Genomic DNA, 14,080 nt, shown 5'->3' with positions numbered 1-14,080 from the left:
CTCGCTGAGGGGGCTTACCTGGCCTCGGTTGAACGGGGTAGAGGCATCCTCAACACCTTGGGGACCTGAGCGGCCCGGGCGGAGGGGGGGGGGTTATGTTCAGCTCCTCGGAGGGATGGTCCCTCCACCGGCTGAACCCCTGGCTCAACCTCTGACTCCGGTTCTCCCTGGGGAACCGGCAAACCCTGGGCAGGAAGGCCCTGAGTAGGGGGGGTCCCTTCACCCGTGCCGCTAGGGTCATCTGCCATAGCCCACCACCGAGAGGGGGATAGGCAGGGGGAGAGGGAGCAGAGAAAAAGGGTAATCCAAACTGTACCGCTTCGGCGGGAATGACGAACTTCGCTGGAAGAAGAATTCGTGACCTGCTAGGAGCGTAGGCAGGACAAGACTGAGGCCCTGGAGGGTGAGTTCCTCCCTACATAGGGGCCGGTCTTCTTTTGTCCCTGCCTACAGGAGCAAATGGGAGGTACATAACCAGTATTCAGGAGGCCAGGCACCCTCTCTGCTGGGAAATGACCCGAAGCAGCTTTATTTTGGCCTGTCTGTATGAGCCCACATGTTACCTGACATCCAATAAGGAGAGGAATGATGTGGAAAAAATGGCAACCACAATGGCAAGTAAAATTCACATTGTTTGGGGCTGCATAGTTCAAGACAAAAGGAAAAGACAAGTACAGTAGATATGGCAGAAATGCATACCGTTATGCATAGTGTGGATAAGTGAAGGGATGGAATCTTCTAGAACCCAAGGTCATTCACTAAAGTTGAATGACAAAAGATTCAGGATAGAAACAGACTTTCCTGTACCACGTCAACCATGAAATTGGCTACCACAAGTTGTAGTGATAGCTGACAAGTTGGGACAGTTCAAAAGGAGATTGGAAATACTCATAGAGGATGGAACTATTAGTGTCTGCTAGTCATGATGGTTCTATATTCCCCCCAGACATAGTGGCATCAGTTACTGTGGAGCAGAAAAGTGTTGTAGCATTCAGATCTTACTTATGGGCTTCCCATGTTTTGGTCACTGTAGGAACACAAAGTTACACCACTTAGTCCTTTAGGTCTGATCCAACATGGCTCTTACCGTTTTAAGCAGTTTGCCTTTACTAGGCAATTTGACTTCACCATGCATCTGAGGAAGTAGATTTAAGTCTCTAAAAGCCTGTTTCTCTCTTTCAATTAGTCTCAAAGGTGCTACAAGATGCTGTTGCATATTGATTTTTCAGTTTTCTAACTATTACTGTTGTTATTCCACCAAGACACTGTGATTTACAATATTTAAAAATCACAAACATACATTAAGACATGAACTATATTTGTAACTACAACAGAAGAAAAGTGATTTAAGACATCAGCAGACAAAGCAAGTCAGTACTATGCAAACTACCTTTCATGATGATCAAGCTCAGCCTTGCCATGCAAAACCCAAGGACTTTGGTACAATCTTGGCTTCTAGATCAGAACTTATGCCAAGCTGAGTGACCTGACAAGACAAGTCCCTGCCCTGCATGATCTGCTATTTGACTAAACTAGGTGGTCTAGGGCCTTTCTAGCCACATGACCACATTGGCACCATCCACAGCCAACAATGCATGCACACAATTGCATTATCTTGACTTTCACTATAAAAAAATCTAGAACAGAATGCCATTACTATTTGGTTCAGTGCTTACAGCCATTAATGCAGATCAGGAACAACTCTTAATTTGTTAGAACATGCACTAAAATGTTGTTTCTGGTTTTGAGTATAATATAGAGTGGTTAAAGGTGTTTAAGGGGTGACTAATTTGCCCTAAGTGATTCTTCAGAGCAACTTGGAAAAGTGACTTGTTCAGATTCCAGAATCTCTGATCCAGAATGGCCAGTCTTGCTCAAATGAAAGTCTCATCTTGTGAAAAAACCCTCTTAGCCATCAAGGGTCAGCTGGGCAAGCAAAACTTTAAAAAAGGGATACACTCTCTCCCCAGAGAATGAAGCGGAGGGGAAAATGAAAATGGAATCCTTGGTATCAGCATTAAAAAATTCCACCTGCCCCTTTTCATAGTCCAGAGAAACCCGGATCCTTCTGGGAGTGAAGATGAGGGGCAGAGGTGTCACAGGGATAGTAAGAGCTTGGTATTGGCCAAAATTGCCTTGCAGGGCCCAAATCCCTTCCTCAGGAGTGATTTTCAGATCGATCTTCCTCTTCACAGAGCCTCGAGCCACACCTACAGCCCATATACCTCCATCTTCCACGTTAACTTCCCAGTAATGCCTCCCAGAATCAAATCCTTCACAGCCCAGCACACAACAGGAGGACTTAAATCGCTTTGGGTTATGAGGCAGGTCTGTCCTGGTGACATCCCATCGCGCACTTTTTCGATCCTCAGAGATTATGACTTGGGGGTTTGCTGTGTCTGTGTCAAGGATTACATTGACTGCAGAGAGGAAGAGAGAGAAAGGGGATGAGAACACTGGGAGGAAGATATATTTTATATTTTTTCAGATTTCATCATTATTATTATTATTATTATTATTATTACTGTTATTACCACCACCACCACCACCACTTCACCTTTCCCCAAGGCTCAAGGTGCGGTACAACATGGATTAAAACACATAAAGCCATTTAAACACATTAGGTTAAAACACACAAACATAGGGCACATTAAAATCATCCCGCATAAAATTAAAAATAAACCAATTTCAAATTCATAGTTTAAAATCAACTGGGTAAGCTTGCCAGAAGAGGAAGGTTTTTAATACTGTTTTAAATTCAGACAACATGTTTAGCTGTCGAATCTCTCTCAGCAGGTGATTCCACAACCTAGGCCGGGGAAGCCACTGAAAATGTCCTCCTGGTGACAGTTGCCAATGTAATCTTGGTTGGTTGGAGTAAATGTCCCCCGGGGTACCTAAGCATTCAGGCCAGATATTTTTATTGGATTTTTTAAATTGAAATTTAAAAAGTGGAAGAAAAATAAACAGGAAAAGGGGTGTGTGTTTAACTAGATACTTAGCATATAATCAAGGACTAACATAATACATTAATATAAACTGACCATATTTCCAGAAGTACATTCTTGAAACTGACATCTATAAAATATACAGTCATGCATATTTAAAGCAGTAACATCTTTTGGCCTTTAAACAATAGATAGCAAATGTTAATTGCTTAGAAGTCTTTTTGCAACAGTAAAAACATATGATCCAACAAGACTGTTAAATCTCTACTTTAGTTTTTCTAAAGGGGGACCTCTTCAGATGTTGCAAGTCCCATGATCCCCCAGCAGTGGCTATTCTGTCCAGTCCAGGGCTAATGAGAGTTGCAGCCCAACAACATGTGGAAGGGGCCTGTGTTATGCATACCTGCTATACAAAATGACAGAGTTGGAAGAGAACACAAGGACCATCTAATTCAGTCTCCAATGTGCAGGAATATACAGTAAAAGCACTCCTGAAAGGCATCCATGCAACCTCTGTTTAAAGACCTCAATGTGCTATGGGCATAAACAATATTGTACATTTGCAAATATGCTAAAAGCTCAACTACCATTTCTAAATATAGCTTGAAGAAAACAAGCAAGACAGAAGCTGGTCAGACTTTTCTGCAGCTACATAATTATTTCCTTACAGATCTAAACATATATGAACATTTTTTCAATTGTTTTCACCAGATATTTACCCCATTCTGTTCCCAGTTTTGATGGCAGAGTATCTGAAAGGAATAAGATAAAAGACACATTTTGAAGAGAAACAGAAGTATTAGAACTCAGGAGTACTTTTAAGCCACTTCTGAATCCCAGATATGTGTGAAACAAACTGTAATTACAGTATATGACAACAAAAAGCAGAATCTGGAAAATTTACATTTTGGACCACAACTCCCAAAATCCCCCACCAAAACAGCCATGGGAGGACTCGGGGAGGGGGGCAGAATAACATCTTTGGGGAAAGTGTTTTGCGAAGCTCTGAAAAATATGTATAACACTAGCTTCCCTCCTCCCTGTATAGATAGCATGAAAGCTCAGAAACATTTCATTTTGATCAGGCTCAAATATTGAAATTTGATCCTAGAATGACTTTTAGAAAATGGATTAACAAAGAAAAAGTTGAAAGCAAATAAAGAAACATAAGATAATTATACAGAATCAAGTGTACATTTCTGCTTCTAATTCTGTTTTAAGTCATTGTAAATGTAAAGTATGGACAAGCTTCATGGCATTTACCATTCCAAAATATTACAGATAACAATTATTTTCAGTATGCTTGTTTATACTCTATCTTGCTTTCTTGTAAAATATGTTTCACTGACTTTTCACATTTTAAAAGAAAAAAACCAACATTTCAGAGACAGTAACATGTGATATATTTATTTCACTAAATATATACTGTGCATCGTAACACAAATTCTTCTGGCAGCAGAATCACTGGTTAAACTAGATTAAATTGACATTCAGTGATTAAATGGCTGACCCCCTCTCTGCTTTCCTTTTATCAGCAGGCATTAACTCTTTTGATTTCAGCAGGCTTTTAATGTGTAACTGTACCAGGGGGGCTTTTTCATTGGTGTATGTGTGTGTTTTATTTAGTTTTAAACTTTTGTGTGTTTTAAAATGATTTTTATTGTTTTAATTGTGACTGTTTTAATTGTTCTTAAGACTGTGCTGGGTTGAATAATAATAATAATAATAGTAATAATAATTTGTATATTATTATTATTATAAAACCCAGTGCAATCTTTAAAACAATTAAAACAATAATAGTACTTATTATTATTGTTGTTATTTCTTACCCACTTATCCCCAAGGCTCAAGGCAACGTACAATAAAGAATAAAACATATAAATCAATTTAAATGTATTAAGTTAAAAACATAGACAAAGGACAAATTACAATCATTCAACATAAAATTAGAAATAAAATCAATTTAAAATTCATAATTTAAAATCAACTGGCTAGGCCTGACAATTTCCTGCTGTGAACTGCCTTGGGTCCCACTCTGGGAGAAAAGCAGCATATAAATAAAATAAAATAATTAAATTGTATGTGTTCATTTGTTTCCGCTGGGTGTCCAAAAGCTGGGACTAGATGTCTATTTGAACACACAACTATTACTTTAAAAATGCCCTAATTACATGAGTGAACTTAGGCTCCTGCTAATTCTCCTGTCTTCTACTCCCTCCTGTAGACCTTCCCCCACCTCTAGAATACCCTGAGAAACTGATTAGTAGCCCCTACTCTGTATCTTTCTGTTTCACATATCACTTGTAATTTCACAAGCATACTGTCAGTGTTAGTTTATTTTAATTATGATCTTGCAAATGTACGAAAGCTTAGATGTTTTGTTTGTAATGGTCTTTGGACTACCTGTGAAGTTCTTTATGATTTCTGTGAGTGCATTGTTCTTTTCAGAGAATTCGTTTAATCTCTTTTCTATCTTGCATGGCATCTCCTTCGGTGGCTGAAATGGGTCCTTGTCAAACCTAGAGGGAAAACAACTCTATTCATTTCTGACTATTTCACTGTTATCTGACAGTTAAGATTAGTGTTGCTACTAAAGGCTTCTGACTCTAGAAAAAAAAGATGCCAGAACTTACCAACATTTTACAGATTCTGTGCTAGAGTACCTAGTGTACTGAGCAAATACTTAAAAATATTAAATATAACTCCAGGGAAACACATCTCCCCCCCTCTCAAAAATTATGACACAGACATTTTAAAATTAATTAATTAAGTTATAGAGGCATCATATTTCCTCCCTTTCTTCCCTTATACCTTGGCAAGCACAGTACTATCCTTTAGTGTGACCACTGGTGTGGTACTACAGTGGGACCTCTTTATCTGCAGATTTCAGCATCCGTGGATAGCAAGCTCCTGGTTGTCTCCAATGGTGGCATGGGCACACAGCTGCACCACCATTTTGTACAGCCACCGTTGTCCCCAGTGGTAGCATGTACATGCGGCCATGCCATCATTAGGGTGAAGCCCTATTGTCCCTAACAGAGGTGCAGCCGTGTGCACGCTGAGGACAACAGGGGTTGTCTCTAATGGAGGTATGGTTGTGTGCATGCGCCGCCATTGCAGACAGTGAGACTTGAGCATCCACAGATTTTGTTATTGGGGGGGGGGGGGGGGGACAAATCCCATGTGGATAGCAAGGTCCCATTGTATAACTGTTCTGTGAAACGCAGTAACACAAGTGTTGACTGCCCATTATGATTTTTCGCTTTTTAATATTCTATGCCAAGAAGGTTTCTGGATTTTCTGTCAGATACACAGCTATTAAAAGAATAGATTCCCTTGTCTATTTAAAACAGGGGAGGACAAACTATGTCCCATAGGCTGTATGCTGAGCTTGGGGTCCCAAACTGAGGCCTCTGGAGTGCCTCCCACATTTTTTTAAAAAAACCCCTTGGCAATTGCTTAAAGCCATGCCTACCAACACCTTTCCTGGGGAGAAAAAACCAGAAGCCGCACAAAAACCAGGTGAAAATCAGCTGAAATCAAAATCAGAAGTGACATCATTTCTTTCCTGTTTCTATTTTGTCTTTTTTAAAAACTTCCTTTGTCTTTCTAGTTTTTTCTTTCTTTTTTGGTTGCTTCTGGGGATCTTCAAGACATGGGGAGCTTGAGGGTGGCAGATCAAACCCACTGCATTTTGCAGTTGTTTTCAGCCTCTGTGTTCTTGATGGATGCCCACCTTTGTGTTAGAATGAACCCATGTTCCAAATTCTGTTTTGTATTTCTACAAGCAAAACATGGGCACCAGAAGGAATAAGGGCAATCATCAGAAAAGTGACCTCTCAGGTGGGAGGCAATGGAGCCACATACCTGCTCAGTGTGTTTCTGATATCCTAGAGAGAAGAGAAAAAGAAATATAACTGGGGAGAGAAAGACAGGAATTCTTCATTACTATGAAAGGAGTCTCATCATAGGCACTTTTATCTGAGAAACAGAGACAGGAGTAAATATTTTTAATTACTGTATGCCTCCTGATTATGAGATGAGGAGGCTGGTGAGATACACCAGTGGGAAAACACATGACTTGTAGGGAAAGAATGCAAACAATATTCACATTTGCCATGGCTAGGAAGGAGTAGGCACCACAGAGTAAATCAATCCAAGTGCTATGGAAAGCAACTTTGAACATTTCTTTATCCGCTCCACCCCATCCATCATAAAACCAAAAGCCGGTAAGCACACTGCTGCTGTTGTTATATGCCTGCAAGTCATTTCTAACTTATGGTGACCATACATATGGCAAATTTATCACAAGGTTTTCTTGGCAAGATTTGTCCAGAGATATTTAGCCTGGAGAAGAGAAGGTTAAGAGGTGACATGTAGTCCTGTTTAAATCTTTGAAGGAATGTCATATTGAAGATGCAGCAAGTTTGTTTTTTGCAGCTCCAGAGAATAGGACCTGGAGCAATGGATTCAAACTACAGGAAAAGAGATTCCAGCTCAACATTAGGAGGAACTTCCTGACAGTAAGAGCTGTTTGACCTGGAGCACACTCCCCAGGGAGTGGTGGAGCCTCCTTCTTTGGATGTTTTTAAACAGAGGCTGGATGGCCATCTGGCGGAGGTGCTTTGATTGTGTGTTCCTGCATGGCAAGGTTTTGGACTGGATAGCCCTTGGAGCCTCTTTCAACTCTATGATTCTATGAAATATAGCAGGATACCAAAGTTCAGAAACTCAGGTCTAGTAGTAAAAACTCAGAAATCTTTATTAAGAAAACTATAGGTTTGGTCTGGTGACTTTGTCAGAACTGAGCAGCAAACATTACAATCATAAAATTAAACTACACACAATTCAAACTTCAGTTGGGCTTAATTCTCATTCATTTATAAACACATTACTCATTCCTTTCCCACACTGAACCTTTCTCTTTGTTTTTATAGCCAGATACTTTCTTATAAATGACCTTGATCCACTTTGCCTCCTTTTCTGGCTTATCTCACCACCTGTGTCTGAGCTCACAGTTCTAAAACATACTTGGAATGCATTGGGGTTGGTTCCAGGATCCTCCGAGGATACCAAAATCCATGGATGCTGAAGTCCCATTAAATACAAAGGCATAGTAAAATGGTATCCCTTATATAAAATGGCAAAATCAATGTTTGCTTTTAGTAATTTATATACTGTATGTAGTTTAATATTTTCAAACCTGGATGGTTGAATCCATGGACACAAAATCCATGGATATGGAGGGTCAACTGTATCACTACTACATATCCCATCACTATAGACAAAAGCACATGGAACTCATGATAGAGGCAGACCTTGCAGTGGTCCAGCTGTATGACCTGAAGAAGGTAGTGAACAGAACACATCACAGGCTGAATTTTGTAACCATGAATCAAAGGCCTCGCTTTCCTTTTCATAGAATCACAGAGTTGGAAGAGACCTCAAGGGTCATCCAGTCTAATCCCCTGCCATGCAGGAACTCACAAGCAAAGCACCCCCAACAGATGGCCATACATCCTCTGTTTAAAAATCTCCAAAGAAAGAGACCCCATAACTCTCCAAGGGAATGTTTTCCACTGTCAAACAGCTCTGACTTTCAGGAAGTTCTTCCTAATGTTGAGGTGGAATCTATTTTCCTATAGTCTGCATCCATTGCTCCAGACCCTTCACCATTTTGGTTGCCCTCCTTTGGATATGCACCAGCTTTTTTCCTCCTCTCTACCAAACCTTTTTCCTTTTCTATAAAAACATCATTTCTAATAACTGAAAAACACACTGGGAGCCTTTTAAAGTGCAGGTCAAAAATGTGTTACATTAATAAATATACGTCATAACAACATTTTTGTTCCTCTCTTTTTCCAGTTTTCTCTCAAGATCCACCTGGCCTCACCTGAAGGAATTCGCTATCTGGCTGTTCACATTTCTCTTCTACTTCAGTGATCACCGCAGTGAGAGACAAAATCTCATCAGAAAATGTTGTGTTGTGTTCTTTCTGATGCTTAACAATTTCCTTCTCCAGTTCATTCAGCTCAGCCAGCAGGAGCTTTTCTTGTTCTTCAAGAAAATGATGGATCTGCGCAAATTCAGATGTAGCCTTCTCTCTCTCAGCTTCTGTTTGCCTCTGTAATACAAAGTAGGAGACTTTGGTTAGGTTAGGGCACTGGATTCTATGTTAGATATATCTTCCTAAATAAATGCACATGGATAAGAAATATTGGAATGTGTGTGTGCATATATGTGCACACACACACACACACACACACACACACACACCACCCTTTTCCCAGTGTACAAGGTGAACACAAGGATAAATAAAAATATGTAATATTCTAGTTTCATGCTGGCAATGCAATTCAAGGTACGTACATTTTATATTTTAAAAAGGAACTTGTCTCCTATGCTCTTTCAACCCTTTCATTCAATGTCTTAACAAAATCAAAAATCTCGATAGGTTTGCCTTTGGGTCAACTTAAGTTGGAAACTACTTGAAGGCACGCAGCCACCAACCAACCATATTTAAGGTAGAATTGCTTGTAGTTTTAAAGACCTAGCTGTGTTAGTCTGGAAAATCAGTATGCCAAGGGATTTTGTAGCACCTTCGAGACTAACTAAAAGAAAGAAGCTGGTAGCATGAGTTTTCATAGACTTCAGTCTACTTCCTCAGTTAGTCTCAAAAGTGCTACAAGATCCCTTTGCTTCTAATTTGTTCACATAATTAAGGGGAACTAGAAATACAGGAGACATTAGTGGGCTGGCAAGGTATCCTATTTATCTGGTCCCCCCATAAGGCCCATCAGGGGATCAACACAAATGGCATGATAAAGGGAAAGCTCATCTGTGCTGGACGCATGCTTCCACGATTCATATTGTAGCATACTTCATACAAAGAAGCATATCACACAAATAAAACATGCCAGTGACCACAACCCTTGTCAGGTTGTTATTATCAGATTCTGTACTGACCAGAAATTCCTGGTGTTTAAGTTCTCCAGCCAGTTTTAATCCCAGCAGAGTCTCTCTCTCCTCCTTCAAGCTCTGCAGCCAGGTCTGGATATCTTTCTAAAGAAAGAGAAACTTTGCTTAAAGTACTTTTACTGCTACTAACTTCATTCCCCACCTTCCAATGGTGGCACTCAATTCAGTAAAAAGGAGCAATATGAAAATACTATACTTATCCCACAAGAGGTGAACCAAAACCTGCTCAACTCACAGAATGGTTACATTAGAAAATTATAACTAATGTGTCCTCCTAAACTCTTATAATCTCCAGTATTCTCCTTTATAATACATAATATAACATTCTTTAAAAAAGAGGAGACAATAAAAGTCAGAAACCAAAAGAGGTCCTCTGCAGAGAAGGAACAAAATGAAATTTCTAAGATCAAAAATACAATTCAATGTGGTTGAATCGCACAAATAGTGTGTCTGTAGTCCAAGACACACTGCAGAAATAATCCAGTCTGAGACTGCTTTAACTACCCTGTCTCAGTACTCAGGAATCCTGGGAATTGTAGTTTGTGATGGCACCAGAGCTCTCTGAGAGAAAAGGCTAAATGTCTCTCAAAATGACAGTTCCCAGAATTCCCTAGCATTAAGCCAGGGCAGTTACAGTCGTCTCTAACTGGATTATTTCTGCAGTGTATTTTGGACTACAGCCTAGTTCAGATAAATTCTTTGTAGCGTTGAGGTGGAATTATTATTATTAACCTTTATTTATAAAGCGCTGTAAATTTACACAGCGCTGTACATACAATCTTTTTAATTGGAATCTCGTTTCCTGGAGCTTGCATCCACTGCTCCAGGGCCTAGTCTCTGGAGCAGCAGAAAACAAGCTTGCTCCCTCCTCAATATGACATCCCTTCAAGTATTTAAACAGGGTTATCACATCACCTCTTAACCTTCTCTTCTCCAGGCTAAACATCCCCAGCTCCCTGAGTCGTTCTTCACAGGGTATGGTTTCCAGAGCCTTCACCTTTTTAGTTGCCCTCCTTTGGACACACTCCAGTTTCTCAATGTCCTTTTTAAATTGTGGTGCCCAGAACTGGGCACAAAATTCCAGGTGAGGGCTGACCAGAGCAGAATATAATGGCATTACTATTTCTCTTGATCTAGACACTATATAGCTATTGATGCAGCCTAAAATCGCATTGGCCTTTTTAGTTGCCGCATCACACTGTTGACTCATGTTCGTGTCCTAGTCTACTAGGACTCCCTGATCCCTTTCACATGTACTATTGTCAAGCCAGGTGTGGAAGTTTTTAAAACAGAGGCTGGGTGGCCATCTGTTGGGGGTGGTTTGAATGTGTATATGGAGGCATCCTTTAACCTTTTTTGCCCTTGGCTGGATCCTTCAGGAAATATCAGGGACCTCCACACAGGGCTAGGAGGAAAAATCCTGTCTGAAACCCTGCTGGGACATGCAGTCCCTGACCAAACTCATTGGAGTATACTGGGAGATGCAGTCTCCAACCAAGCTCTTTGGAGGGTGCTGGGAGATGCAGTCCTCCAACAAGCTCATTGGAGAGTGCTGTGAAATGCAGTCCCTGACTGAGTTCTTTGGAGGATGTTGGGAGAGGTAGTACCTGATGAAACTTGGTCAGAGAAAGCTGGGAAAAGCAGTCCCTGACTAGGTTTGTTGGAGGGTGGTGGAAGATGCAGTCCCCAACCAAGCTCACTGGAGAGTGCTGGAAGATGCAATGCCTGACCAAGCTCATTGGAGGATACTGGGAGATGCAGTCCTTGTCCAAGCTCATTGGATGGTGCTGGGAGATGTGGTGCCCAACCAATCTTGTTGGAGTATACTGGGAGATGCATTCCCTAAGCCCACTGGAGGGCGCTGACCAAGCTCTTTGGAGGATACTGGGAGGCAGAGTCCCTCAAAGTGCTCATTGGAGGATAATGGGAGATGCAGTCCCAAATGGACCTAGTTGGCGAGTGCTGGGAGGTACAGTCCCCTAAGGAGCTCATTGGGGGATACTGGGAGATGCGCTCTCTGACCAAGCTTGTCAGAGAATGCTGGGAAAGGCAGTCCCTGACTAGGCTCTTTGGGGGCTGCTGGGAGATGCACTGACTGCCTGACCAAGCTGACTGGAGGATGCTGGGAGGTGCAGTCAGGATGCGGACCCTGTAGTCCTGGGCGGCCTCCTCGAGGGGGAAGACGTCGTGGCTCCTGTGGGCGCGGGACTCCCTGCAGATGCAGCAGATGAGCTGCTCCTCTCGGCCGCAGAAGAGCTTCAGGGCCTCAAGGTGCCTCGGGCAGCACAGGCCCCGGGGGGCGGCAGCAGCAGCAGCAGCAGCAGCAGCAGCAGCGGGCCTCCCTTCTCCTCCGTCCTCCTTCTCTCCTCGGAGGAGGCTGCCGAGGCTCCTGGCGAGGTCGGCCACGTTGCCCAGCTCCCTGTTGGGCCTGAAGTCCCTGCGGGGGGCCTGCTGGCGGCACTGGGGGCAAGCGAAGGGCCCTTCCTCCTTCCAGCAGTGGCTGATGCAGGCCTGGCAGAAGCTGTGCCCGCAAGGGATGGAGACCGGCTCCCGGAAGAGCTCCAGGCAGATGGAGCACGAGGCCTCCTTCTGCAGCCGAGACACAGGGCCCTCCATGGCTCACCGGCAGAGAGCAGACACACGGCAGCAGGGATGAGGAGAAAGCGCCCTCACGCCGCTCTTACTGATGACGCGGCTCAGTGCTATGGAACCCTGGGATTTGTAGTCTGGAGAGGGGGGACGCCAGAGCCCTCGCTCAGGCTGGGAAGTCAAGCGCTTTCAATGCACGGCTGTGGAATTCTGGGATTTGTAGTTTAATGAGGCACCAGAGCTCTCTGACAGACCAGGGCTGAGAGAACTAAAACACTTTGGTACCGCTTTCACTGACATGGCTCAATGCTATGGAACTCTGGGATTTGTAGTTTGGTGAAGCACCAGAGCCCCCTGATCAGACCAGGGCTGAAAGACTGGGGAAGGGGTATCCACATGGCAGAAATAAATCACTTTGACACCACTTCATCTATCCAGACACCAGCCTACGCAACCCTGGGATTTGTAGTTTCATGAGGCACCAGAGAGTTCTCTGAGAGAGAGTGAGAGAGAGAGTGAGTATGGGGTATGTGTGTAGGTATGTGTGTCTCCACACAGGAGAAGTAAAGCACTTTGACAGCACTTTAACTGACATGGAATTCTGGGATCTGTAGTTTGGTAAGGTGGCACCAGAGGCTTTGTCGTTTGGTAAGGCCACTCCACCACTCTCTGAGGCAGCATCTTCCACTGTCGAACCACTCTTACTGTCAGGAGGTCCTTCCTAATCTTGAGGTGGAATCTCTCTCCCTGTGGTTTGCATCCATTTGCCAGTGTTAATATCCAGTGGCCTAGTCCAGTGGGACTTCAGGGCATGCTCCTCTGGTGGCTCCACTCTCAATGGAGAAGTGAATCTGCACTGGGTTTTACTCTGAACTTTAAATGGTGCTGACTGCTGGCTTCTATACAGTTTGTGCACCTTGGCTAGCTCTTTAACTGTGGGCTCTAAAACTGAGGGTGTGAGAGAACTCTTAATTTGGATTCAACACACAAATAAATGTTGATGTGTATATATATGTGTGTGTGTGTGAGAGAGAGAGAAGCTAATAAAAATAAATGCAAGAGTTTAGACTTTAGATAGGCATAGGCCCCATAATATAAAAGACAGGGATTTTTTTTAAAATACACACCACACACACATACACTTCCCCTTCTTGCAAGTTTGTAATTAACACGTTGGAAGCGGCTGCTTCACTTGTTTTGTCCTAATTTAATTTGATTAGGTGTTTTGGTACTTAGAAATCTATACCTCACAGGGTGCATCTGCACTGTAGAAATAATGCAGGTTGACAGTATGGACTCCTGAGAGGTGTGGTTTTGCAAGGTCTTTAGCCTCTGCCAAAGTGTGCTGGTAACTCACAAAACTACAAATCCCAAGGTTCTGTAGGATGGAGCCATGGCAGTTAAAGTGGTCTCAAAGTGCATTATTTCTACAATGTAGATGCACCCCCTGAGTCTGAATTCATACCCCTGCAATATGGCGCTGCCAACCTTTATTGGCCATGCTGGCAGTGGATTCTGGCAGCTTCTGTCCAAAACCGGGAATGTTTGGAAGCTCGCCTCTGACT

The 14,080-nt window shown here is 42.7% G+C and overlaps 1 protein-coding gene across 2 annotated transcripts; it reads right to left on the bottom strand.

Annotated features, from left to right (window-relative positions):
- Nucleotides 1-516: 516 nt before the first annotated feature.
- LOC149321156 (E3 ubiquitin-protein ligase TRIM7-like) lies at nt 517-12,579 on the bottom strand. 2 transcript variants are annotated; one of them, XM_089516064.1, is made up of 7 exons: nt 12,075-12,579; nt 9,915-10,010; nt 8,842-9,072; nt 6,816-6,838; nt 5,352-5,467; nt 3,668-3,700; nt 517-2,420 (listed from the first exon to the last, which is right to left on the bottom strand). In XM_089516064.1, the coding sequence occupies exons 1-7, from the start codon at nt 12,540-12,542 to the stop codon at nt 1,909-1,911; spliced, it is 1,479 nt and encodes a 492-aa protein (XP_089372190.1). In that variant the 5' UTR covers nt 12,543-12,579; the 3' UTR covers nt 517-1,908. The 2 variants fall into 2 exon arrangements, with proteins under 2 accessions (XP_089372190.1, XP_089372198.1); XM_089516072.1 differs by lacking the exon at nt 12,075-12,579 and adding an exon at nt 10,924-12,020.
- Between the last annotated feature and the right edge of the window lie 1,501 nt (nt 12,580-14,080).

The sequence above is a fragment of the Sceloporus occidentalis genome, unplaced genomic scaffold, assembly GCF_023333645.1.
Source record: "Sceloporus occidentalis isolate IW3139 unplaced genomic scaffold, rSceOcc1.0.p SCAF_1, whole genome shotgun sequence".
Lineage (NCBI taxonomy): Eukaryota > Metazoa > Chordata > Lepidosauria > Squamata > Phrynosomatidae > Sceloporus > Sceloporus occidentalis.
The sequence above is the reverse complement of the archived record's forward strand: the minus strand, read 5'-3'. Positions and strand labels throughout refer to the sequence as shown.